At 38.3% G+C, this 25,906-nt stretch overlaps 2 protein-coding genes across 2 annotated transcripts in view; both read right to left on the bottom strand.

Moving 5' to 3' along the window:
- The window catches only part of LOC124162729 (putative helicase mov-10-B.1), a 65,490-nt gene extending 55,275 nt beyond the window's left edge, over positions 1 to 10,215 (bottom strand). The window contains exons 1-2 of the mRNA XM_046539349.1: positions 10,000 to 10,215; positions 4,261 to 4,427 (exon numbers count right to left, since the gene is read on the bottom strand). Of these exons, the coding sequence (XP_046395305.1) occupies positions 4,261 to 4,427; positions 10,000 to 10,017 (185 nt within the window). The 5' untranslated portion in view covers positions 10,018 to 10,215. The remainder of the gene's footprint in view (positions 1 to 4,260; positions 4,428 to 9,999) is intronic.
- A 1,918-nt stretch (positions 10,216 to 12,133) lies between these two features.
- Positions 12,134 to 25,906, bottom strand: part of LOC124162728 (chromatin-remodeling complex ATPase chain Iswi) — a 33,267-nt gene continuing 19,494 nt past the window's right edge. Inside the window, exons 11-21 of the mRNA XM_046539347.1 lie at positions 25,684 to 25,878; positions 24,913 to 25,045; positions 24,686 to 24,834; positions 23,884 to 23,993; positions 23,608 to 23,734; positions 16,875 to 16,988; positions 16,402 to 16,527; positions 15,056 to 15,155; positions 14,598 to 14,749; positions 13,626 to 13,786; positions 12,134 to 12,868 (exon numbers count right to left, since the gene is read on the bottom strand). Of these exons, the coding sequence (XP_046395303.1) occupies positions 12,568 to 12,868; positions 13,626 to 13,786; positions 14,598 to 14,749; positions 15,056 to 15,155; positions 16,402 to 16,527; positions 16,875 to 16,988; positions 23,608 to 23,734; positions 23,884 to 23,993; positions 24,686 to 24,834; positions 24,913 to 25,045; positions 25,684 to 25,878 (1,668 nt within the window). The 3' untranslated portion in view covers positions 12,134 to 12,567. The remainder of the gene's footprint in view (positions 12,869 to 13,625; positions 13,787 to 14,597; positions 14,750 to 15,055; positions 15,156 to 16,401; positions 16,528 to 16,874; positions 16,989 to 23,607; positions 23,735 to 23,883; positions 23,994 to 24,685; positions 24,835 to 24,912; positions 25,046 to 25,683; positions 25,879 to 25,906) is intronic.

The raw sequence follows: 25,906 nt of genomic DNA, 5'->3' as shown, positions 1-25,906 counted from the left end.
AAACATCGTCGCAGTTACAGGAACCAAAATTATTGTGAACTCAGCAAAAAAAGTGACGACAAAAGCTCCGAGTTCTACACGGAAAAATTCCTAAATAACTTTTTAGGTTCCTGAAAACCATTATGTCAAGTAAAACGTTGCGCACCTGCCTAAGAATTCATTTTGAAGAAAATTCGCTAAAACCGTAATCGCAATTAACAATAAACACACCGTTTTACACTTCGTTTAGACTGACTGTATTACCGCCCACAAAACGAACAACCTGCAACGCCCGCCGCTTCGTGTTTTTTCCTCGCGCATAATTTATAAGCCTTGACGTTATCGCGAAGCGAAGGTGCAATAAACGAGTGACGGTCTCAAAATTTTCGTGACGTTATCGCAAAATGACGTTAAACGGGGTGATGTAGAACGAGGACTCACTGTATGTACATAGATCCAATATCAAGGGGGGGGGGTGTTCAACTCATCTCAGATTAATTATGGTACGTAACCAAGAAACGACCAATAATGAATAAATGAGCATAAGGGGTTATTTCAATAAGGAATAAACCTAAAACGATTCAAAAACATCTCACTACAAAAAAAAATGGTGCACTCAGTGTGAATCTAATCCTTTAATTCCTTCTGAAATAAGCAGTTAATCTTACAATATAAACAAAGGCCTCAACAAATATGGGATGAAGTTCTCTGAATAGCAATAGTTACAAACTGTATGCAAAGCCTCAAGATGAGCCTGTTGTGAGTCCCCCCGTCATCCTTTTTCTAATTCCTTATTACATTAGTGGTTATTATTAGACACATTTTTTTTACTTAATGCTATCAAAGGAGCAATAAGCGATGACAAGTTAGAGGGGTCCAGCCCAAAGAAATGGAGTCAGTCATATCTTTGAACTGAGATATTGAGGGTGGAGAGCTTAAAGAGCATAACTTAACAACATAACATTTGAAATTTTGGTTTACTATAATACATTTTCACCACTTTGTGAGTCATACTGCTTGAACAAAGAGGTAACACTAAACAGGGTTAACAATATAGAAATTCAGCACCACCTTAGTAGTTGGGTGAGGCAGGCCATGGAAAAGGTTTTATGTATATTGGATGGATAATCTTCATAGTCGTAGTGAGGGTGGAGGTGTGGAAGGGCGATGGCAATTAACTGGAGGAATTCCAGTTTTCTATGGGTTGGACCTTGGTGTGGAGTATTTGAAAGAATATGAGTGGGAGGGTGGCTAGAGTAAAGGGAATGGAGGGGAAAGGTATTATTGCTGAGGAGGAGAAATATGGACTAATGTCTCCAAACCTCCCCAACTGTAAAACAAATCCACCATAGGAGGGGCATCTTCCACATGGGACCAGAGGCAATGCCAACTGCCATTAAAAGACTACAGTGAGTCCTCGTTCTACGTCACCCCGTTTTAACGTTATTTCACGATAACGTCATGAAAATTTTGAGACCGTCATTCGTTTTTCGCACCTTTGCTTCGCGATAACGTCAGGTCTGGTCAGGTCTTTTAAATTTCGCGCGAGAAAAAATGCGAAGCGGCGGGCGTTGCTGGTTGTTCGTTTTGTGGGCGGTAATACAGTCAGTCTAAACAAAGTGTAAAACGGAGTGTTTATTGTCAATTTCGATTACATTTATAGCAAAATTTCTGCAAAATGAATTCTTATGTAGGTGCGCAAATGTTAAGTGCGTAAATGTCAAGTAAAGTTTTAGCAAATTTTACTTGACATAACGGTTTTCTGGAACCTGAAAAGTGATTTCTAGGAATTTTTCCGGGTAGAACTCTTGAGTATTTGTCGTCACTTTTTCGCCGTGCTCTCAATAATCTTGGTGACCACCATAGTGAAGCCGAAAAAACAAACGCGGGAAGATACAAAAATGGAGAAGGATGTACGTCACTGCTGGTATTGCTGTCAATGAAGACAGGGACTCGTGTTTATGCCATAGTTTGGCATTGCCATCGTAAGAAATGGCCCAAATATGATACGCTAAATTTTTTTCGAGTAGGAATTGTGAGGTCTAGGAGCCGATATTCACTTTTTACATTGTTTCTTATGGGATATTGTGCTTCGATTAACGTCATTTCGTTTACCGTCACATTTTTCAGGAACGGTAAGTGACGTTAAACGAGGACTCACTGTATCTATGGAAAATCAAAGGCTTTTTCTTCTCATGGGAAAATTTTCCTTTCCATAGAAACATTAAATTATGGTTTCACTAGTAGTGGCCCATGCCACCCTAATGACGGCATTGGGATTTCTTTATCCTACTTCTTCCATCCCTGGGGGCTTCATCGGGCCCTCATCGTAGCGGAACCTTCTATCCTTTTTCCTTCTTCTGTCCTTCCCCTCCCAAGGTGAGCGGGTGGAAAATCTCGGACTCACAGACCCGGCCCTCAGATGTGCAACCCTGCAAACCTGCCCTGATTCCTCATTTCCATTGCCACCAAAAGAAGAACCGCCACAAAAGATACTGGAGTACTCCACACCCACCCCTTTGCCTCCACCCTTCATTTCCTCATTCCTAAAAACACCCATCCCCACAAAGTTTTTCCCTGTATCACCCTACTGCATACACACAAATGCACCAGACTGAGCTTGGCAGACTCAAAAATGATGCAGAATATCAAAACTATTTGTCCAAACAAATTGTTTCCAAAAAAGAGGAAAATTGTAATTATTTCTAATTTACATGATAGCCTGGTTGTAACTTTTTAGTCAAGTTTCTTAATCATATTTTACATAAATCACCAAGAAATTCATTATGCATTCAGGGATGAGGAGACTGTCCTTTCTACACCGCCTTTTGTCCCTCTTATTATCATTTATTTTTGCTTTTCCAAATCATCCATTCCTCCTTGCTATCACAGTCTTCAACTTTGCTTTGATCATCTTGGAGCTAACTCTTTCCCAGAGAAAGCCCAACGGGTAGAGGATTTGACAACACCAGTGAAGTACTCAATGCTTAGATCTCTTGCATAAATCATTATTCAAGTATATCTAACATTTATCAAAATTGCTTTTCACACGTGGAATTCAAAACATTGCACACTCTAATAGGGTGGTTTCCTATTATTTTTTATTGCCTAAATCGAAAGATTATTACTCCTGGAGTATGTATTTCACGCTTTTAGATTTTTAAATGACGATATCTATTTTTTGCGATTAAATGAAAAGTGAATATTTTCAAGCACGACGCGTAAGTATGAATGCCGGGAAATCTCTCTGTGTGGCGTATTTCTGGTTCCCCCTGCCGCCCTGTGAGGTGACCTTGAGGCGAATTGAGCGCTGATACGACGCAGGCTGCTAGCGGGTAGCTGAGTACCCTGCTGGCTGGTAGAGCTTGGCTTAAATAAGGATTATTAATACCTTATCAAATGAAGAAAACTTTCCGACCTTAGCCAGTTTTAATAAGTGATTATTAAGACATGTTTCCCTGAGCTCTGCGCCTCATGCATGCATTGGTAACCTCAGACGATGTATAACTCCTATCCTCTCGTATAGAAACTAGGTCCCTGTGACGTCACGTGGAGTGGCATCGCATGGGCGCCAATCTGGCCCTTTTCAAATGAGGATAAAAATGGACCATTGCCATTCGTCTCAACCGGTACTTCTAAAACGAAATAATTTGTATATTATGAATACACTAATGGTGGGTAACGAATCGCAATCAATGCCTTTCGTTTTAATTGATGAAGGAAACTACCCTATTCACTTCCCCACCAGTTATGACAAGAGAACTACGAAGGTGGCTCATGCAACATGGTATTACCACAAATAATGTAGTTGACTAAGGTAAGGACCATCTCAAGTATAAAGTTAATTATATGCATCTAAAGTCACTTGTATGACATTGCAATGAACATACGATTGATCCCCATTTAACAAAGCACCATTCCATATCTTCCTCCAAATCTAAGCATTGTTTTTAAAAATTCCTGTACCATTATTGTACCACCATTTAACCACTTATTCATCTTTTCCACTGAGGCATTACTTATTTTCCCGATATTTTAAGGAAAATATACTTTGTTAGCCCTACAAATTGTTAAACTTTTATAACAATCAACAACAGTGATTTCTTGGAAACACTATTCTCTTACATTTGAAGCAAACAAACAAGCATTCCGGGTGTTCAACAGTGAAAACATAAACCCAAAATACCTTGAATATGCAAATTAGAGTGAATGTTAATCCAACAGCCTCGAGAGAAATTACCTGCCATCTACTTCTAGGTTTGACAGTTATGAAATACTCACCTTTTCTTCTCAAATTTCTGCAAACACCATCTGAAGGCATGGCTTTCCGTGGACAAATGCTCTTTAAATTCATATTCCGTGTCAAAGGTTAAATCACAAAGATAGCAGTGCCACACCCAAATATCCTTGTATCCTCCATCTGGCTCACTCACCCGTTTGCAACGTCTCTGGAAAATAGAAGATTTATTCAAAAAATCGACTTAAGAAATTGTATTAAAAGAATTGATCTCTTAATCACAAGAAGACTAAGGTAATGTGGTTTTGTAAAGAATTGCGAGGAAGGAATATGAGAGTCAAGATAAAAGTAGGTGGGGAAAAACTTGAGCAGGTAGAGCAATTCAACTATTTGGGCAGCACATTAGAGGAAAACGGACACAGTAGCAAGGACATCAGGAAGCAAATTGCACTAGCAAAGGAGGCGTTCATGAACAGGAAGGAGCTTCTGAGAGGTTCACTATGTAAGACTTAAAAGAAAAGGGTAGTGAAGAGTTTGATCTGGAGTGTAGCTCTCTACTGTGCGGAAACGTGGACACTGAGGAAAGAAAACGAGAGAAGATTGGAGGCATTCAAGATGTGGGTATGGAGAAGGTGAAATGGACAGAGAGGAAAAAGAACGAAGAAGTGCTGGATATGGTTGGCGAGGAGAGGCAGCTTTTAGATAAGAGGAGACAGAAGGTATGGATGGGAGGAGTACTCAGCGGGGAGGGAATGTTGAAAATGGTGTTAGAGGGTAGAATGTTAGGGAAACGAGGGAGGGAAAGGAAAAGAATAGGATTTTTAGATAGATTGAAAGGGAGTAGGCCTTGCAGTGAATTGAAGAAAGCAGTACTGGATGGAAACGGAGGCTCCCAGATCACTTCTTTAATACTCCATGGAAATCTACCTTAATCGGTAGAATACTATAGTAATAAATTGATCTCTGAAGCATTTAAACTTACGAATGCCTCACAGCAATACATATATACTTCTGCCCTTGTTTGGAGAATCAAAAGACAATATTCAGGGTATTTCAAAAAGAATGTTTTAATTTTTTCACTGATTATGTACAAGATTTATGCCATGAATATTTGCTCAGGCATAGAAAACAGTCAACACAAGCATTTCATCACACTTGAAGGAAGACCCAACACTGACTACCTGAGTCGCAAAAAGGGATGTTTTTACATAAAATTTTTTTAACAACAAAGCAAGCAAAAAGCCATGAATTTTATTTTTACTAGTTGTGGGTCATACCTTAAGAAATATTTAAAAAAATAATTTAGCTTGAACTTCACAAAAGACCCAGAGGCCTCATGATTTCCGTAGAAAAAAATTATTCAATTTCTTTTAAACTTGAAACAATTTCATCGGTTACCCAATATTACCTCATAAAGCTATTTTTCCTGACTAATACAAAAGGGTATTCAAACGGAAATAAAAAAAGACATTGTTCTTGGGTTTTCCACCGCGGGTGAGTTCATCATAGGCTGAGGTTTCAATGGCTGCCTCTGCCTCCTCAGGGCATGAAGACAATGGCAGAGGCAACAATCAAAACGTCTGTCTACAATAAACTCACCTGGAGGAAAACCCAAGAAGAATTCACCAGGAAATAAACAATCTTGATAAATCCTTGCTCTTCCTAAACCCTAGGACTACTCCTCATCTTCTCTTAACGTTCCTGCTAATTGTCCACTTCTTTTCTTCAATTTGCCGTCTTCATTTTCCACATTCTAACTAGCCTCTACAATCTATTCACTTTCTGTCTGCGTGTGAGCTTTTGTGAGAGCCTGGACACTATCGGAAGGCTTCGCTAATGGGGGAAGGGTAGTACCGAGAGAGAAAGAGAGGAGAAGCAAACTTAACATTGCCAAATGTACATAGCCGCCCTACTATGTCACTGAAAATGAGCGAGTCATGGGTGGCCACAGGTATTTTGGCCCTGGCGCCGATACAATATACCTACTCATTTGGAAGGTATTGAGAATAGTCCTTTCACAGAAACCCATGACATTGTCGCCTCTGAGTGAGGCACTGTTGATGAAAGGCACACTTAAAGACACACAAGGAGAACGCATAAGGTCTGGCAACACTACTCCACAAGTAGATTCACGATGCTAACTCGACGGAGGTCCGAGAGTGACTGACTGCCACGCCTGCTGTTTGCTGATTGGCAAAGGGGAAGTCACGTTTCGAGAAACTTTCCCTCCCCTCACCTCCACTTGCTTTAGCCACACCAGGTCACTTGCAAAGATAAAATGAACAGAGAATAGCCAATCCTCTTCCTCAGTTATTGTGTTTCTGCCCCATTAAGCACAATGCTCCATTTCAGACTTCCCCAGGCTTTCCTTAACACATTTGAACATGTTCCAGTCATCAACTCTTCCATGATATCCAATCAAGAAGGTTATAAATATCTGGAGGCACTGTTTCCCAGTTTTTAGCAGGGTCAAAGTTCTGCCTTCTTGGTTTGACAATTTATGGACTTAAGTCTCCTTCTGAAATTTTAATGTGGCTAAGTTATGTTCTGAAAATGCACTACAATGAGTGAAAATGCTACTACAATCACTAGTATTTTGCCCGTGATTGTTATTGGATTTTTCCCATCATTCACGATACTTCTATTAATGTATAAACACTGTGTCTGTTAGCCACTTTACTAGAGGGAATATCCTTGAAAATATACTTTATTACTGTAATTGTTAGATTTCCGTTGGCTATAATAAAATTAAATACCGGTATAAGTGCAGGTAAAAGACTAGTTTAGTCTCGTAAATTTTAATTTAAGTTGAGATGGTTGAAGAAAGTAAATATTGGTGAATAATAAAAGTAAAGGTAAGGAGTAATAAAAATAAAGGTGATTGAAAATAATTTTTCCCTGGGAAAAGATGTTTGAGTCATAACTTCACGAAGCTTACCAATGAAGTAAGATAAAAAGGTTTACATTGTGAGTTCAATAGGTTATTTTAATGCATTAACGAATTATGACCAAAAATTTCACCAAATAGTTTCAAATAATTTCAAAAATTTCATTGACCCTTATGGGATTGTCAATGTTTTGGTCAAAGTGGGCATGGTTTGTCCTACCCCCCCCCTATTCTGGCCACACTTCGCTCCACAGTCAAAAGCAGTGGTGCCCCCTCCAGATATTTACAACCTCCTTGTATCCAATAAATATGTGGGTGTTGGGATGGAAGAGAAGGATACGGAAAGGAAGAATAGTTTTAAAGTGGCATTGCAGACAGAAGGTATAGGGAAAAGGTGGAAGGAAGGAAGACGCTACATTTACAGTACATAATTGATTCGTCTTGGGGCAGAGCAGAGTGCATCTAATTAAGAGGAAAGAAAGGCTGATGGACTAGATAACACTTACGTCCATATGACAAGATTATGCTGAGAATTACCAATTAAATTCATGACAAAAATGGTTTCATTCACCGAGACACAAAATCATCATTCATCAAAAGAATTTCAAAGATGGAGGATAAGATAAGTTACCATGAAAACACAGACTTCCTCATTCAGCAAGTCTCTCATTAGTTTTAAAGAAAAAAAATCAAATTTATTATCCATTTTTCGTAAGTAATTTCCAGGTCATTAAGTTGTTCAAGCAGATTTGCTCAATGAGAGAAGGCATAACCCACAACTGTGACAACAACAACAAACCAAATGAGACCTAATCACAAGGCAAAGCAGTATCTGAAAGTGGTGACCCTCTCCGTAGGAGCATTCAACGTCATAGACTAACTTATAAAAGGGCTAAAGGCTCTTTTACACAGGGCACATAATTGCACCATCTGATGTGTATACAAAGGCTGACGTGTATACAAAGGTAATGTCAAAATTGCGTTGTCTAAAGCTACAAATTGCTAGACTGCATGGCCATGAGATGGCAAAATTGCCCGTTGTAATTGTTTGTGCATTTGCACAAATCCACGCCAAAATGAGAAATTGATGGAATTCTAACCTCCACCGTGTAAAAACCCTTTCACACTGCTGATTTTTCACTGCAAACATTTCAATAAGGTTGGTTACAGATCAAAAAATGAAAATACATGGGTTTCTTAATTTTTCTATTTCTAACACAAATGGCAATAAAAGAACATTGGTGAATGAACCAATAGTCCTTACAGGAAATTAGGTTGTCTTTTCTCTCAATAAGAGTACCTGCCCCAAAGTAGACTAAGTTTTGGATGGCTACTCCCATATCAAGGTGAACTTAACTAATACTTTACGACTATATTTACTATTGTATAGACCATTAGATAGAATATATTCCAATACATATTCATATTTACAAGAGATATAGATGTAAATTACAGGCAAGTCTTGATCTTAACCATTTAATAGGAAAAATCACAGCCAAAAAATGAATTTTATCAGCTGTTGACCGACACCTGAATGTTTGGAATGCAACATTCCAAATCCGAATAATATTTGTTCAAATGACGAAAATATACTAATGAGTAAATTAATATCACAAAATCTATGATCAATGGTGAGAAATAATGAAAATGCGATACATGTCAGTACGGCTGTAAACAACGTGCTGACTTCAATTAATTACTACCAAATCCGAAAGTATAGAAACGACGGAAATGTCTACTGCTCGCACTGCAGTTCGCACGGATAATATGTAAAAAAATTATCTTGCAGGGAAAATTTAAGACGCTTAAGACATTATGGTTTCACAATGACTCCAACAACAGATCTCCCGAACATATTTAAATTTGATTGATACCAAGATAGGCTATTCCAAACACTAGCAAAAGGCATCAGCACTCATTCAGTTCCGACAAGCCTGCGAAATAACTCCTTTATCTAATCTCCCGCATTAAAATCACAAACCCAAAATAAAATGTAAACTATGTCGATTGAGTGGTCAAAAATTTACAGTGCAATGTAAACTATGCCCCAGGACAGAAATTTGCAATAAGAGAATATCAATTAAATAAAAGGAAAATTTGTTTTCTTAAATAATTGAAAAGAAATCTTGAATTGATACAGATGAAAAATATGAGTGATGATATGGAATAATTCAACAGATCTCTCAGATAATCCGGCACCTGTTAATAGTGCCATCAAACATCGTTTTCCGAGAACTCGCGAAGTGAAGATAAGAATGGCATGAATTGATATTGAAGGATTACTCATCGCCGATGAAATTCCAAACCGGAATAACAGAATACATTAATCCCACAATTAATAAATGAATCTTTTAATGCCACGTAATTATTAACCGATACCGATCATCAAAATATTCCGATAACAAAATGAAAATTCATACACATTGCCCTTATATCTGCTACATTAATACTGTTCAGGAAATATAAAGTAATACTTGATAATGAAGTATAAACCGTCGTAGCGGCAAGAACTCATTCGCTGAAACTTAAGAATTCTAGCCCATTCAGCGTTAAGTCCGAATGTTTGAAAAACTTTTTCAACGAAGTACTTTATAACGGGTAGAGGGGTAGAGATTGTCTAAATATAAACAGGTATGTAAAAAGGCTCCATTTATACAAAATCCATACTTTGCATGATGAGTACAAGCAGGAACATGAAAAATCAAGAAGTTCCATCCATGCAAGGGTATATATATAGCCGTATACATGGGATCGAAATGTAAAACAATGTGTCAATTCACACGCAGCGCTCTGAGAAAGGATAGCCCCGTAATAACTTCATGAAATTATAGGCACCTTCTATAAACAGAGCATGAAACTTTAACAGTCATTGACAGTAATAACAAAAACAACTTACCGCCGGTTTCTCTGACATGGCGCAAGCACAGTCGATTTCACTCAACAATTTGTAAATGACAGCACCACCCGTTCACGACAAATGCCGATTTACAAGTGAGGCTTGGTAAAGATCACTCGGCGAAACATTTTAGAAAAAAGAAGAGCTACCACAACATCTGACACAGCCTGGAGTTCCAGGAATGAACTCACGTCACGAAATTATTATCACGTGTCCACTCGAGAAACAAAAAGAATTCGATAAGTGCGCATAGCTGCTGCGCTGCTTATCTCCCGCCTACGCGCAGATAAAGCTATGGCGCTAACTTTGCATCGTTTGCCTTTTCGTCTCACGTCTTGATGATCGTGAAAGTGAAGGAAGCACGGAATTGTTATGCGTTATCTGCAGTTATGACTGCGTAAAACAGCAGTGCAAGCGCAATTCTTTTATATAAAGTCACAGCGAGCGAGCTGTGCGCCCATGAGTCATAAAAAATACTCGTACACCTATAATGGAAGGACGGGTTTAAATAGTGTTCGCTTCCACCTCACGGTAATGCGCATTATGCGGCATAAGACAGACTTTACACCCGATCAACAGATAGGATGATTACTTGCCGGATAAACCAAATACCCACGTACCGCAATCTATACATATCAATTTATCTTGCATGATTGGCAACTCAATCATGCTCACGACAGAAATAGAAGAGAGCAAGCCTCAGTCCTTTTCAGACGTCCTAGTTGAAACGAAGAATAATGGCATCCTGGGTTACTGTATGTGCCGAAAAAGACCCGCACAGATAGCTACCTCCACGCGCGTCGTGACATCATCACGGTCAACACAAGACATCGTTGGTAAGTCCTAACGTCCTACTCAGACGAGCCAAAGCCATATCGGACGGCTCGTTCCGAGAGAACGAAAACAAAAACCTAAGCCAGAAACTAGAAGACAGCAGATACCACCGAAACGTCATCCTCAAAGAAGACAGTTGACGAGGCCCTAAAAAGGACTAAAAACACAGCACCAGAAGATACTATGAAGCCTATGGTATTTCCCTCCCTTCTATGTGTTTCGGGAACAAGCAAAATGATTGCTTGTGTGCTCTAAAGACATGGTATGGTGGCAATATTGAATTGTGTAGCGAAAACCACCGGCCTTTTATGCAAAGCAAAGGATAGAGTTCCAGCAATAACTCAATCCCTGGGTATACCAATTTAACTGCAGCTGTGGCAGTGCATACATGCAGAGCCCTAAAGATACGGCACCAAGAACATCAATGAGCCGCAGCAAATCAACAACTGTGGCTCTCAGCCATAGCTGAGTGCCCTTGTGAAGAACCCTGAGTGCTCTTAGTGAGCTCCCACATGTTGAATTTGACAATACAAAATTTAAGCACCAGGGAGAATATATGCTACCCATGTATCACTAGCAAAGTGAAGAAATTATTAAATCCACAACAACCTTCAACAGGGAAGATGGATACCAGCTACCCAACTCGTGGAAAAGGGTGCTCAAATCAACTCAGGTGAAAAAGGAAAATACCAAGGGAGACAGACCAATGAGAAGTCTCCTGCCTACTATATGGACAAATAAGAAAAATGCTCGACTCCATCAGATGTGCATATAAGACTGTCCACACCACCTCTGTACACTTCGATGACCTGAAGCTGCAATGCCAGCGAAACTGTTGTCAACAAAAATAAATGCAGTGCACACCCCGTAAACCTCTCCATTGAATCTTCACCACACTGCAAGAGCCTACACAAGGGAAGCATTTCTTCTATTAATACTTCCCACTTGAGTGCAACCATTTCAGATATCCATAATGTGCGATATTGAGATACAAAAATGTTAGCATTCAAAAGCTCCAACAGTCCTCAGCTCAAATCTTTAATTCTCCCAAGATAACTATGTACATAAAAGCCTGGCCCCAAGCATGATATATTTTTAAGATATGCAATAGTCATTCTTATGCTATGATAATGAGTCTGATTTCATTTAAGATGACAGCAACAATTAATAAAAATTTGTGTCACTGTTATTACATAAATTCATTAAATGAAGCACAAGAGTACCAAATCCTCTTCAAAGCCTATATCAGTATCATGTTTTGCCCCAAAATGTTACCATATTTAAAAAAGCAATACCAGAATTGTACACAAAACATTTATTCATAATTTACATTTCTTATAAAATAAAAAAATGCCACAGAAAGGTGGTGGCCACTGTGTGCTTGATGAATAAGAGTTCCAGGGGCAAAATACCACCCGAAATTGTCCCCTACACAGGAAGGGGTGTGTGATTAAGTTTGAAGAAAACCACAAAAAAATTCTCACTGCAATGCTATCATCGAGCGCACAAAGTTAACGAGAACACCTAAAGTTCCATTCACATAGACAATAATATTAATTTTGTCCAGGGAAATTATTTCTAAACTTGATAAAAGACATGATGCTCGTGTAATATCCTGAACAATTCGGTCTGTACGCTGTCACCAAATCCTTGGACATAACAGAGCAGCATTTGAGTTCAAATCCAAGGGAATGTTGAGGGTCATGCTTTCATGCCTAAAATACTGCTGATTGCTCATTTGTCCATTGTTCGCTTCTTCTTTCGTCCTCTACCACTGTCTGGGGTGGCATTCTCCCCTCTTCTCTTGCCTGTGCCTCCCATGCCTATGCCACCCATTCCACCGCCGCCCATGCCTACACTGCCTGATGGCGTTCCACCACCTTTTGGACCCCTCTTCTTCTTCTCCTGCCGCTCCTTCTCCTCCAGTTCCTGGTTCTCCCTCTCAATCAGGGTGATCAGAGTGTTGCAACGCCTCTGCAGTTCCATCGCCGTGCGAGACTTCAGGAACCAATCAAACCTGAACTGTGGTGCTGACCTGAAAACCAAAGGATGGAAAACATTAATCGATCTGCCCTTCATGTAAAATGAAAAAAAAAACTCATGAAAAACTAAACAGATTCCATGACGTGACATGCCATTTAAAGAGGGATTTTAAAATATGATTATTTTGTTCCACCCAAGAGTTCTACTAAAATAAATCTCTGATCTAATTTTCAGGGCCAAGATATAGCCTTTTGAAGTAAACAGCAGGGTACTGAGAGTTAACTATTGAAGTAAATCTTTGAGTCAATTTTAGGTATATGCTCACTTACAATGATACTAAAAAATAAAGATTTCACAAAATCAGATATGCTAAGATATTTCCAAAACATTTGCTTGAGCGGAAAACCAGAAGAAAGCTAAAAATACAAATTAAACTATACCTTCTGAGGTACATAAGAGGAAAAAAGAATAAAATAATTTCAAAATAAAATGTGTATTTTGTAAAAAATCATCACCTTAGGCGCAGACCAAATTTAACAAGGTTATAATAAATTTGACAATACTTCAGACCATATATTTGATTAAAAATTATATCATTGATCCCCATGCATTACATAAATCTCCCGATATCAATGAAGGTCAGTTGAACCTTAGAAGCATCAACGATACTGACACAGAAGGCAGATGGAGAAGAAGGATGACCATGCAATATTCCATAATTTCAAATTCACCATCACCTCTAAAAATTTCTTAACTCGCTGCCATTGAGAGTTTCACTGTTTTCTGGCAGCAAGTCTTCACAAACATACCTTACTGCAGCCCGCAGCTCTTCATATACATTCTCCTTGTCAAAACCTAACTTGTGTAGCATGCAGACAAGAAAACGATCCTCTTCTTCAGTATAATTCTTCCCCTTGTTGGTACCATATGCAATTCGAAGCTGATGGAATGGAGCGCGATAACGAGCCATCTAAAATTGAATACAAAAATTCAATCACCACAAAAACATAAGTTGTGAAATAAGAGTAAAACCTGTCTGAGTATACACCTCCAAATTTAAAGATAATTAACATTATTACCTTAGTTCACTTTACCATGCATTACAAATTTCATCACAACAGTAATTCCTTCATTTTCTACTCCTTCCTTGGTTTGATAAGATTTTGATGACCATTTCTAACGTAGCCAATATTGATGTAATATGAAGAAGTCTATTATGCAATGGAATTACAATTCCTCTCATAAATTGTTTGCGTTATAGCCCATAAATACAGTTATTTCCATAAAATTTAAGCTAAACCCATGCAAAAATTTTTAGAGAAAATAATTTTTTATGAGCCAAATTAGACAATGGAAACAGTACAACATAAAGAGTTTGACTGAACAGATCGTACCTTAGATGCACCAACAGAATCAAACTCATTGCAGAGATATTCAAACAAATAATTAGCATGGTATATAGACTATACCAGCGGTTCCCAAACTTTATCTTTCTGCGACCCATTTTAGCCCATACGTTTTAGCCACGACCCCCTAAAAATGGTTGTCTAAGTTTAAGTACATAGTTCACTTTATTATTCGTATACATCTCGCGACCCCTTTCCGAACGGCCCGCGACTCCCCTGGGGGTCGTGACCCCCACTTTGGGAACCGCTGGACTATACAATGTCAACAACTATGAGAACAGATTCAATGAAAACACTTAATGGGTAAATCAGTTTTCTTACTTAATCCAAAAATGGTAATCTCTGAAGTACATAGTTCAATGGTTTAGTGCTCACCTTAGCATCGAGAGCCTTTTTGATACTAGCTCGCCTCTGGATTTTGGCCTCCCCTCGTTCAATCTGGGCCATTATTCTGTCAATGTCTTGAAGTTCATGACAGCGCTCCCAAAACACTGAACTGTATTCCATCACTTCATCCGGGCTCTTGCCTGGAAAATATAATATAGTTTCAAAGCTACACAGAATAAAAGACAGTGTGAAAAACATTTTAACAGTAGATAAAAGTTATAATTAAGGACATGAAGTGGTTGAGTAAATCTTACTGTAACTTCTCAAATTCCTTTATTTCATCCAAATATGTACTATCATATAGATAAGAAATAAGAACTATCATTTAAAATAACAGTTAAGTGATAACCAAGAAATTTTATTAGTGCCAATTAATGTTGAATACACTGTATCTGTAATCCAGAAAAAATAAAATTTCAGAGCTACAGTAAATAACCAAAGATTACCTTCCACCTCCTTGGCAATGTTCTCAATATCATCTCTTCCATATTTTTCATTGGCCTTGATGAACTGATTGAAGTCCCTCTTGGTCCAGTTGGTAAATCCCTGAAATGAGATAAATAAAATTTAGAATATTTTAATGAAATCTCTGAATTTTGATTACATATCCACCTTTTGTAAAAAAAATTATTCTAAGAAAGATACATTTAAGCTTTATTCATAGTTAAGTCCATGAGGTGTGATTAAGTCAATAAAAATGTTTCCAGAGGTCATCAACACTGCTACACTCCGGAGTACATTGACTATGAGCCAACCAATAATTGGGTATTACATAAATCATAACCATTTAGAAATAATTTCCATAAAATTTGAAATAATCAAAGCCTTAACCACTCATGTTGACAAGCAACTACTCAAATACCACTTAATGACATTATCAAATGTAATGAATTGGAAAAAAAGAATACCCCTTAATTCTTGACTTTAAAAAGTACCCGAAGGAATATCTCATAACCAAATAATATCTAAATTAAAATGATGTAGGTGAAAAAAATCAAAAATAAAATAAGTAACATAGCGATTGTAAGCTAAATACATTCATGTAGTTGGATCAATATGCATAGTCTGGCAAGGAAGCATAATTGGACACATTTTATTCTTCTAGCTGACCCACACACACGAATTAACAGTAAAAATTAATGATTTGTGGATAATTGTGTGAAATTGGAGAAGACGGTAATTTAGAATTAAACACCTTTCACATTTACAGCTAGGAAAGATGGTTAAGACTAAATCTTGGGATGTATTTGAAAATATGCACATCTCTTGAATTAGATATCCCACCATTACCAAGCATATAAGAGGAGGTAATGCTTATAGAGGGATTAGATAATTTCAAATATCTGAGAAATAAAATGAATTCAAACCTGTTATCTGAAACACATATGAGTTACAAACAATTTCAGCATAGCCCAATAGAAAGTAGGATTTTTTAAGTATAGTAAGAAAGAAATGCGATAAAAAGTGAAAGAAAAGCTCAAACTAGAATTAGCACAAGTCGGGCATTAACATGAAGGCAGCAACCATTTTGGAATTGGACCAGATACACTAAACGAATTGGATCAGAAAACTAAATGAAATACAAAGAAAAGCCAAGGGATTAAATGAAAACTATTATGGGAAGACAGAGCTTTTTAAAGATATTAGGTTGAGATTTGCAAGAGAATAACACAAAAGCCCATACCACACACATTAATGCAGCATTTATGGTACATGAATTCTGCGCCAAAGTCACAACCTTGAACAAAGGAGATTACAGTACAAAGTCTAACACATGTAGTTTTATGCCCACCTGAGTTAAAAGCTTCTCTTTTTCTGCATGTTCATCTTCAGATAACTGTTGGGCATCATCGATTTTACGCTGCTCTTCTTTTTGAATTCGAGATGCATCACTGCCAAGTTCTGGATTTTTCGGTACCTAGACATATGATAATTCAAAATATAATATAATAGCAAGAATACATCAATATTCTACAGATATGAGATCATGAGAAATTGAATACAACTTAACCAAAGACCCAAAGGAGAATATCCACAACTCCAAAAAAAATTAACAAATTGAATATTCTTTTATACTTTATGGTAATGAATTACTACCCTGAAGGAATAATTAAGTTTTATTACTCAGCCACAACATGCAAATACTGTCAATTTGGTCCAATATGACAGATTATTACGATATGATCATAAAAAATTAACAATAATTTACAGAGAAACAATCAACTCCCTTATTGCACAACCAAAACAACACAGTGCAACACTCACCTTATAACCCACTGTTTTACGATAGTAGTATATCTCCTGATCTAGCAGCTCAAAGAGACGAGGTGGAAAGAACTGGAAGTCCTGCACAATTGGTTGCTTGGGAGGTCTTGGGGCCTAGAGAAAAATGAGGAGGGAACTATTATTATCAATATTGATGAACTTAGTCCTTGGAAAAAATCCAAGTAATGGGAAAATAATGAAAACAGGAGGGCTAACATTTCAGGAAGTAGTCCAGTCAACCATTCAACTAAAGTATGAAATTGATGGCAATATTTCATGAAGAGTCCCAGTTTAACTATGCAAAAATTTCTCACTTGTCGTACACATGCAGACCTACCAGCTACATCACAGCCAAGCAGTTGGCAACAAAAAGCAAAAATTTTAAGTTAGTTCAAAGAGGACTTTTTCTAGAATGATAAGTAACGTATATGACACATAATAATTTACAATCATTGGTGAATACAGGGGAATCTCCCTCAAAATCTATGTCAATAGCTGTTATAGCCTAGGATAATATTTATTAACTTAAAAGGGATCTTCATCAAGGGATGACCCACCAGACTTCTTCCTGGTGACCAGAGACTAAGATACATACATCATGGGTAGGCAATACATGCCGTATAGATGAAAAAAGTGGTGTTATTTAAAGCCAAAAGTGGTGATATGTTTTCATAAAAGAGGTTTTATTTTACCCTGAAATCGGTATTATTTTATTGGCGTTTTGGTTTAAATTTCTTAATAAAATGTAAAAGCTTTTAACTATAAGCATAGTTACCACCTGTTGTTTTTTTAACATATTAATAAGTACGAAGAATTATTAATTGTTAAAATTAAAAGTAAATATTTCACAAAGTTACGCCTCAAACAATCAATTATTCATTGAAAAAAATACCCACGCCAGTAAACTAAAACGATTAACATTGCATTTAATGTCCTAAAAAACTGACTGGCGCTTCTTATTAGCAAAGACGTGTACGTCAATGCCAAAACCCGGGGATTGCCATTTCGTCCGGAATTGCAGTCTTTCGTTAGCACCTGTTCAAGTCATCATTCGCCTCACGGTGATCGTCGAACTCCGGGGAAACCAAAGGGATCTTCGGTGATTCACTCCCCATATCTCGGCTATTTGCTTAGCTTCTCTCACTCTCGCCGCCGTCCTTTTCAATGCATCCCTTGACCTTGACCGCCAGACAGAGAGCATGACGCAAAATTTTCCGGACACCGCTGGGGGAAAAACCTCACGATTCTTCACGGGGACGCGCCTTTCACGCCATGATCCATAAGTACACGTTCACTCATGCGGGAGCGCGTATTACTAGTAACGTAAACATTTCCTAGTACTGAGCGTGGCTTCGCTTCATCTTCAGACACATCTTCGCTGTCAGCATAAATAATTCGTACAGTCACGGCCGGCCGAGACTACACGAGTTATTTTATGAATATGGTCGCGGCCGTACATACATATCGTCCTGATCATAAGTGAAACAAAAAGCGGGCGATCTGTCTGAAGCTGAAATGCGAATAAAGCAGAGCAAAGTCACGCCTCCAGAAACGAACGGGGTGGAATGGGGTTTTCCGTTACATAAAATGACGATCCTAACCTCCAGATTGACTACAATTTCATAATAAGAATATGGAGAAAATTCTTGAAACGGTCGAACATTTTCCAGAATTTCGTAACCTTTCCGTCATATTTCGAGAGGAACAGAGGCAAAAACAACGCGAGATAAAAAAATAAGCATAATCGTAAAATTTCGAGGGTGTAAATCGTTCTCCCGAGTACAGATAAAAATTCATTTATATCTACGCGATACACAGCAAGCCACCTTACCGTGTTTGTCAGGGAGTATTTTTTTCCAAAGATACCTCATAAAGTACATATCTCATAGTAATGGAAACTTCCCCCAATATTTCTAAACAGTTAAGTCTTTATTTGTCTTGATTTCCTGATGAATTACTTTCCTAAAGCATAAGCTATTTTCTTAAAATTTTCAGGGTGAATGACAGTAGTTCTGAGGGTTAAGTCCGAAATATTTTGAGAATTTGAAACTTTTACGCATTTTAACACGCTCGCTGCGAAGTTGAATCTCCCTTCCCGGGTTCACACTGGACGAGAGACCCAACGGCGCGTCACGGTTAGGTTCAACTTCTGAACACTGCCTAGCGGTGGTGCTCCTTTCGTGGGCCTTCCACCGATACGAGCGAGTGGATGGAAAGTGGAGGAAACTGGGGGGCTCCACCGTTTGGACCCACGGCGGCTAGGGACTATGCTATAGGCCATATGCGGATTTAGGGGGAGCTCGTGCCCCCCGAAGACGCTCAAAAGGTAGACGAGATTTTTAATATGAATATTTAAAAAAATTGTACTAAGATATTAAAGTTATAAATACATACATATTAATAACTTTTATATTAAATTTAAAAGTATATTTCGTAGAGTAATTGTTGCAAATTGTGCTCAATCCCAAATACGAAAAGACCGTTTGCCTGTCAGACTCTAATGCCCCCCCCCCCCCTAGACAAAAATCCTGGATCAGCCCTTGCTATAGGCCCTTAACTTTTGAGGCCTTCCCAGGACAGTGCCACAAGAATGAGACACTGCCTGTACTTGGCAATCCAACAAAATGATCGATGGATTCTTCTCATTACAGAATAATCTTCTAATTTCGTTGGCAAATTAAGTAATGGTTTCGCAAGTAGTGGGGACCTGTCGTCTTTAGGCAGCACACGTTTGTCCCTATCCCCTACCTTCCATCCCTATCCTTTTCCTAGCGGCATCATCGGGCTCTCATCGTGGCGGCACCTCCTATCTTTCTTCCTTCCCCTACCGAGGTGCAAGGGTGAAAAGCAAAGGCTTATAGACCCTGCCCTCAAGATTGCAACCTAGCAAGCCCACCCCGAGGACTCGTTTCATCTGCCAGTATTTGGCACAGCTAATTTCTGGGATTTCAAAAATTAAGCATTATGGCCGTTTTACAAGGGACACGTCATTGTGCAATCTGACGTACGTACGAAGGATCAAAATTTCATTGTGAAAAGGAGTGAATTGCAAGAACACATGCATGAATTCACGGACGCGAGATGGCAAAATAGCCCATTCTGATTTTTTTCACACATTCGTGCAGTTCCATGCCGTACTGAGAAAGAAATGTAGTCCTAACCTGCACAATTACATATCCCATGTAAAATGACCTTCAGACTGAGTGTTAGGGCTGTATTCTTAGTAGATCCTACACATCCGTCCCTACATAACAAAAGGCCCCTACATGCGTTTCTCAGTCGACCCTACATAAGTTGTGGGGGGTGATTCCATTGTCAAGTTCTCTGAGATGACGTATATGATGGCGCAGCACCAATTTTCCACTCTGAAGGTGTAAAGGGAATTGACTATGAAACTAAGAAAAGACGTCCGATAATTTTCGGGCGTACTGTTAATGCAACTGCTCAAGGTAAATAGACAATCGGTGTCGTCAGCCAGGTCGTGTCGGTACCTTAATTATCGCTACAAATACACTCATATCGAGCCAAAAGTAGAACCTTATTGTCTTCTAATTACTTCAAAAGCTGTCTGTACAAGATAGTAATAAGTACGGAGCAAATATGATCATTGACGTGGGAACTTACGTTGCATCATCAAGGTTCGTCATTCGTTTTTACCTTCCGTAGTTAAGTTCATTATGTGGCAAATAGTGGCAGGAAAATACGTTTTCTATGGTTATACGTAAACGAAGTATTGGTTTCCCAAAAGTATACCAAGTGCCAAACGTGAAAAATATTATTATATATTCGTAGGAACAAGGTGCTTGTATACCGCTATATTGTTCTTATTAGTCCAGTCAATTTTATAATTTATTTAACTTGGTGGCTATAAAGTGGTAGTATTATTACCTTTAGGCTTGGTTACTGTACATTTTAAAATGGCTTGTGTGAGGTCGTCTCCATTAATTTCCAATGTAACGTAGATTCTTTAATGGAAGTGATCAGCAGACGATATTTGGCCGCCATGTTTTTGTAGGATGTAGGTTTGGTTCGGGTACCCTACATCAAGTAGGGCCCGTTTAGTTCTAAAAACGGCCATATGTAAGGCTTGATTTGGCGTACGTAGGGCGAGATCGGTTTATGTAGGGGCTGATGACGTATCCAGGGTCGGTTGACCCTACAGGGTCGACTAAGAATACGGCCCTTAGAGAGAGCCAACCATTTTTTTTTTCAACTTTAAATATAAAATTCTATTCCAAAGAGATATAAGGGTGTTGGGTATGTAACACACCTAATGAAAGAGTTAAACAAAAAATTGCACACTGATGGGTTTTCTCTGATCATAAGTGGTGAGCAAAGTTACATAAGGTCTGCCACTTTGCATGGCACCCCTAGGTCTGGCAAGAGTGTAACCCATTGATGGGTTACACTTGCCCCTGAGTTAAACGAGGTTAGTTCTGAGCAGCGTGACCCACCAGTGAGTCACACTTAACTTCCAGTTACACCATATACATTACATAGCAGAAACACTGTAAATTTTATGTCTCTACCTTCTCATTTACTAAATGGTGACACCACCAAAATGAAGAGAAAGACAAAAAATTTGCCAACGCACAGGGAGGAAGTCAGGTGTGACCCACTACTGGATCATGCTAATGTAAACATGTTGAGCAATGGACTGCTCCCACCACTTCAAAGGCCATTTTACATGGTACATTTACTTGTACTAACTCCGTGTCATCTTTCATGTGACCCGTTGCATACGGAAAATAGTATCACGCTAAGTATCAAGCTCCATGAATGACTGAACGAAAAATATTTTATTTTCTTTCAGGCAAGAATAGAATCACACATTCATTTGTTTGCACAACATGATACCTGCCTGGCTTCCACATGAAGATCAACTGAAGACCACTAAAAAACAAAAATCACAATCTTCAATGCTCCGTTCCATGTTGGCCTGAACTTGAGAATGCCATAAAATATGGATGGTATATACGAGGAATTTGGGGATAAGTGTTTCCACCAAACGATAATTAATGAGACTAGGGCATTTGCGGAAAAAAGATGGATTCACAACTTTTCAGGATCTGAAGGCTGATGAAACAGGTTCATCAAAAGGCATGGCTTATCAACGTTCACTAAAACAACCATTGCATATAAAATGCCAGCAGATTATGAAGAAATGATACTATGTAGCACTTCATGGATTTTTAATAAATGCACAAAAGAAAACAGGTTTTGAAATGGGCCAAATAAAAAATATGGACGAAATCCCACTAACATTTGATGCACCATCCAAGTCTCAAAGGATCTACATCAATTTCTATAAAAACCACCAGACGTGAAAAAAACCACTACACAGTAGTTCGAGCATATTGTACTAATGGCACAAAACTACCACCGTTTTTGATATTCAAAAGAAAAACTCAACCGAAAGGAAAACCTCTGACAGTGTGTGCATTTGCCTATGTAGCTGCGTGAGTTTTTCACACCATCCCAAAACCTCAATTTCTACCACCAGAATCCAATGGCTTACCTGCTTCATGCCTATCACCCTCTTACCCAGCTTCCTGTTCAATACTACGGCTACCATTGATTGACTTTACTCCATACCTGACTATATATAACCCTTTCCGCATCACACCAGTAGTCCCTGCTATGCATCATCTCATGTAACATGGCCCCAAAATATCTACTCTCCCTTTTTCCATTTCCTCGTTAATATTTTCAAGCTTACCCTCCAAACATTTATTACTGCCTTCATCTTCTTCATCTAATTTGTTTTTCTTTCCTCTATCTTGTATTCTGCTCCTCATGATAATGATGAGTCTCCGCAAGGATTTCGCATGCTGATGACCCTGAGGACCTTGCCGACATTGCTGCCAGTGTTGACACCTGTTTTTATGGGATGGGCCCCGCTATTCCATCCGAAGCTCATTTGACAGTACAACATCTTATCAGGGTTAGGATAGTTGGCAAGGTTTCCCATGTCCATCCCTGCAGTGTTCTTTACTTGACACCATCATATGGACTACCTTTTGTCCGGCTCCTATCCTTCAATCAATATGGCTTGAGTTTGCCAACCGGGAATAATTGAGAACTACTCCCACCAGTGCAGCTCAAGGGGTCAAAGGAATGCACAAGCCTTTCCGCTAAAACTAAGTTGTGGTCAAAGATAACGGGACATTGCTATCTACAGTCAACCCTTATCTATCGTTCCCGCATTGATCGTTTCCCCACATTTATCATTTGCCATTCCTGGTCCCAAATAAAGCTCCATACAGGCAATGTAAAAAATTCTTGCATTGATCGTTTTCCTGCATTCATCGTTTTTTTCGACCATCCCCAGGAAAAACGATAGATCAAGGTTCCACTGTGCTATATGACAATTTTGCTAAGAAAAAGAGTTTAACTGAACTAATTCTTTTTTCTATACATGTAAATTTGGTGCCTCTAACAATGATTAGGCAAAATTAGGTGACCCAGAAAGAATTATGCTGTAACATTTGAACCAACATGAAATTTAACCACATTTCATGGCATAGTGTTTCTACCAGTCTGAACCAATAATGCTGGTAGTTGTTGGGTGTTAATTGTGGAATTCCACTGTCTTATGAATGCTTTTCATCTGTAGGGGACTTAACTGCAATCGGCCTCTTCTAGGCATCTACTCCAAATAAAAATCCAATAGCATGCCAAATAACTACGTACCACTTAATACATTAGAAAACCAATAACATATCACACTCACCTTTGGTGCCTTTGGCTCAGAAACTCTCAGGGCTTCTCGGAAGTAAGCATCAACTGCATAGTTGGCTTTCCTTTCACGCTTTGGAGGTTCAATCCAGCTGCCAATTCCCAGTATCTTCTGTTTTTCTCTATTAATGTAAAAAATACAAAGCATGATAAAAATTCTCATCCTGCTACCCGATGATTGGTACACAAATTACTGAAATACAAAGCTCATAAAATGCATGAAAACCAAAGTATAAGGAATAAAATGATTGAAAACTTTAAAAAGTATTACCTATAATCCTCTCCTTCAAACTGATACACTGATTCAGTTGGTGCATCAACAGTGAAATTTCTTAGAGTGGATTCCCCTAAAGCTCCCAGCTTCTTCCTCATTTCATCGGTCTAAAAAAGAAAAAGTTTTTACTGATTGTGGCTCAGTTCTTAGCTGGGTAACACTATGGCTGCTTTCAGATAATCCAATATTTAGCAGAGCATCATCTTCCATGCTGTGATGCCATGGTAATACCGTTGAACATTCCGCGGAATCAACAAAGAGGCTTGGGGCCATTTACACCTCACGGTGCATACAGCACAGACTTGTCCCAAATTGGAATAGGGACTGACGATCAAAGCATCAAAACAAAGAACCTAGACGCTACGATTCCATGAATCTGAAGGCACCCAATAAGGCCCAAAATTACTTTAAGGCATAGCTATATGCCAACGATGTTGCATGGCCAAAATTTGTAATGCCTGAAAGCAGTCTAAGTGATGAACTAATGTGTGGTATTATCAGAATTTTGTCATGACAACAAAAAGCTCTTATTTAAATATTTTCCCAAACAGAAAATGTTGTGCTTCTCAAATGAGAACAAACAAGTACATTAAAAAATTCAAAGAGAATAGCAATAAGTTATAATTATATTAAGGGTAAGAAACATCAAATACAATGGTACACAAACTAGACATTATGAAGAAGCATAACATTCATCATTTTTAAGACAATTGCATGCAAGAGCTGATCAACTACTAACCAAAAACATTTAATTATTCTAAGTGATGATGAACTAGATAAAGAAGGTTAGATAACCTACCTTGGCTTCGCCCTTCTCCAATATGGTGTCTATGTCCTCATCAGTGATTGCCGATTCTTTGGAAGCAAACACATGATTAGCACCATGCCTAATCATGCTCAACATTTCATCCTTATTAAGCTGATTTGACTTGCTGTCAACAAGACGACCTAGAAATTTAAAACATTATATAAATATTCGTAACCTTAAAATACATATATGCATATATGTCTTGGATCAACACCTACCTTGCTGAATAACAAGCTTGTCCAGCCTTAATTTCACCTCAGCCCTTTCAACAATCTTCTCTTCAACTGTGTTCTCAGTGATAAATCGAAATACACGAACTTGTTTAAGCTGTCCAATACGATGAGCACGATCCTGTAGAAATGAATTATGAGATTTAGAAGTGAACTCAACTGAAAATGAGCTGAAAGTCAACAGAACACACCATAACTAGAGAAATATCCATCGAATCCTAAAATGAACCCAAATTTGGATGAAACTTGAGGCAGATGATGACTAAATTAAACTAACTCGCCAATGGCCAAAGTAAACTTTGACCTTCCACTAGCTTGAAACCTCAGTAATGCACCCATGTAAATCATACTCTCGTAATGCCTTTGAAATTCCAATTCTTTGGTCACACACAGCAGAAAAATCTAATGAAACTACAAACATATTTATGTAATTGCATTATGGCATGAAATGAGGACAGGGAGAAAAAAATTGATTTTAAGTTTAAGCTTCACTTAAAGAGAATTATAAAAACGTTCAATTAATCAGGTCTCAGAGTATACACATTTTAACATTAAGCAAGGACTACATTGGTTAAAGATATAACTAAACCAAATAATAATAATCTAGCAATTAACTGGGATCGTTTGCAAAATATCTAAGAATGTATGTAAGGTACATAAATAGACCCACAACATCAATACACAATGACCATCTGAGAAAAGACTGCCAAATGGCTAATACACTCTCATCCATAAATACAAAGATCCTCGAAAACTCACCATTGCTTGAAGATCCATCTGTGGATTCCAATCTGAATCAAACAGAATCACAACATCTGCAGTTGCCAAATTGATACCCAAACCTCCAGCACGAGTAGACAGCATGAATACAAATTTGTCAGAGCCTGGGGCATTGTATTCATTAATCTGCCGTTGTCTGTCCTCATGAGGTGTCTGTCCATCTAACCTGCAATACTAAAAAAGAAATTTAAATGAAATTAGT

Source organism: Ischnura elegans, chromosome 7 (assembly GCF_921293095.1).
Source record: "Ischnura elegans chromosome 7, ioIscEleg1.1, whole genome shotgun sequence".
Taxonomy (NCBI): domain Eukaryota; kingdom Metazoa; phylum Arthropoda; class Insecta; order Odonata; family Coenagrionidae; genus Ischnura; species Ischnura elegans.
This window is presented reverse-complemented; position numbering and strand designations above follow the sequence as displayed.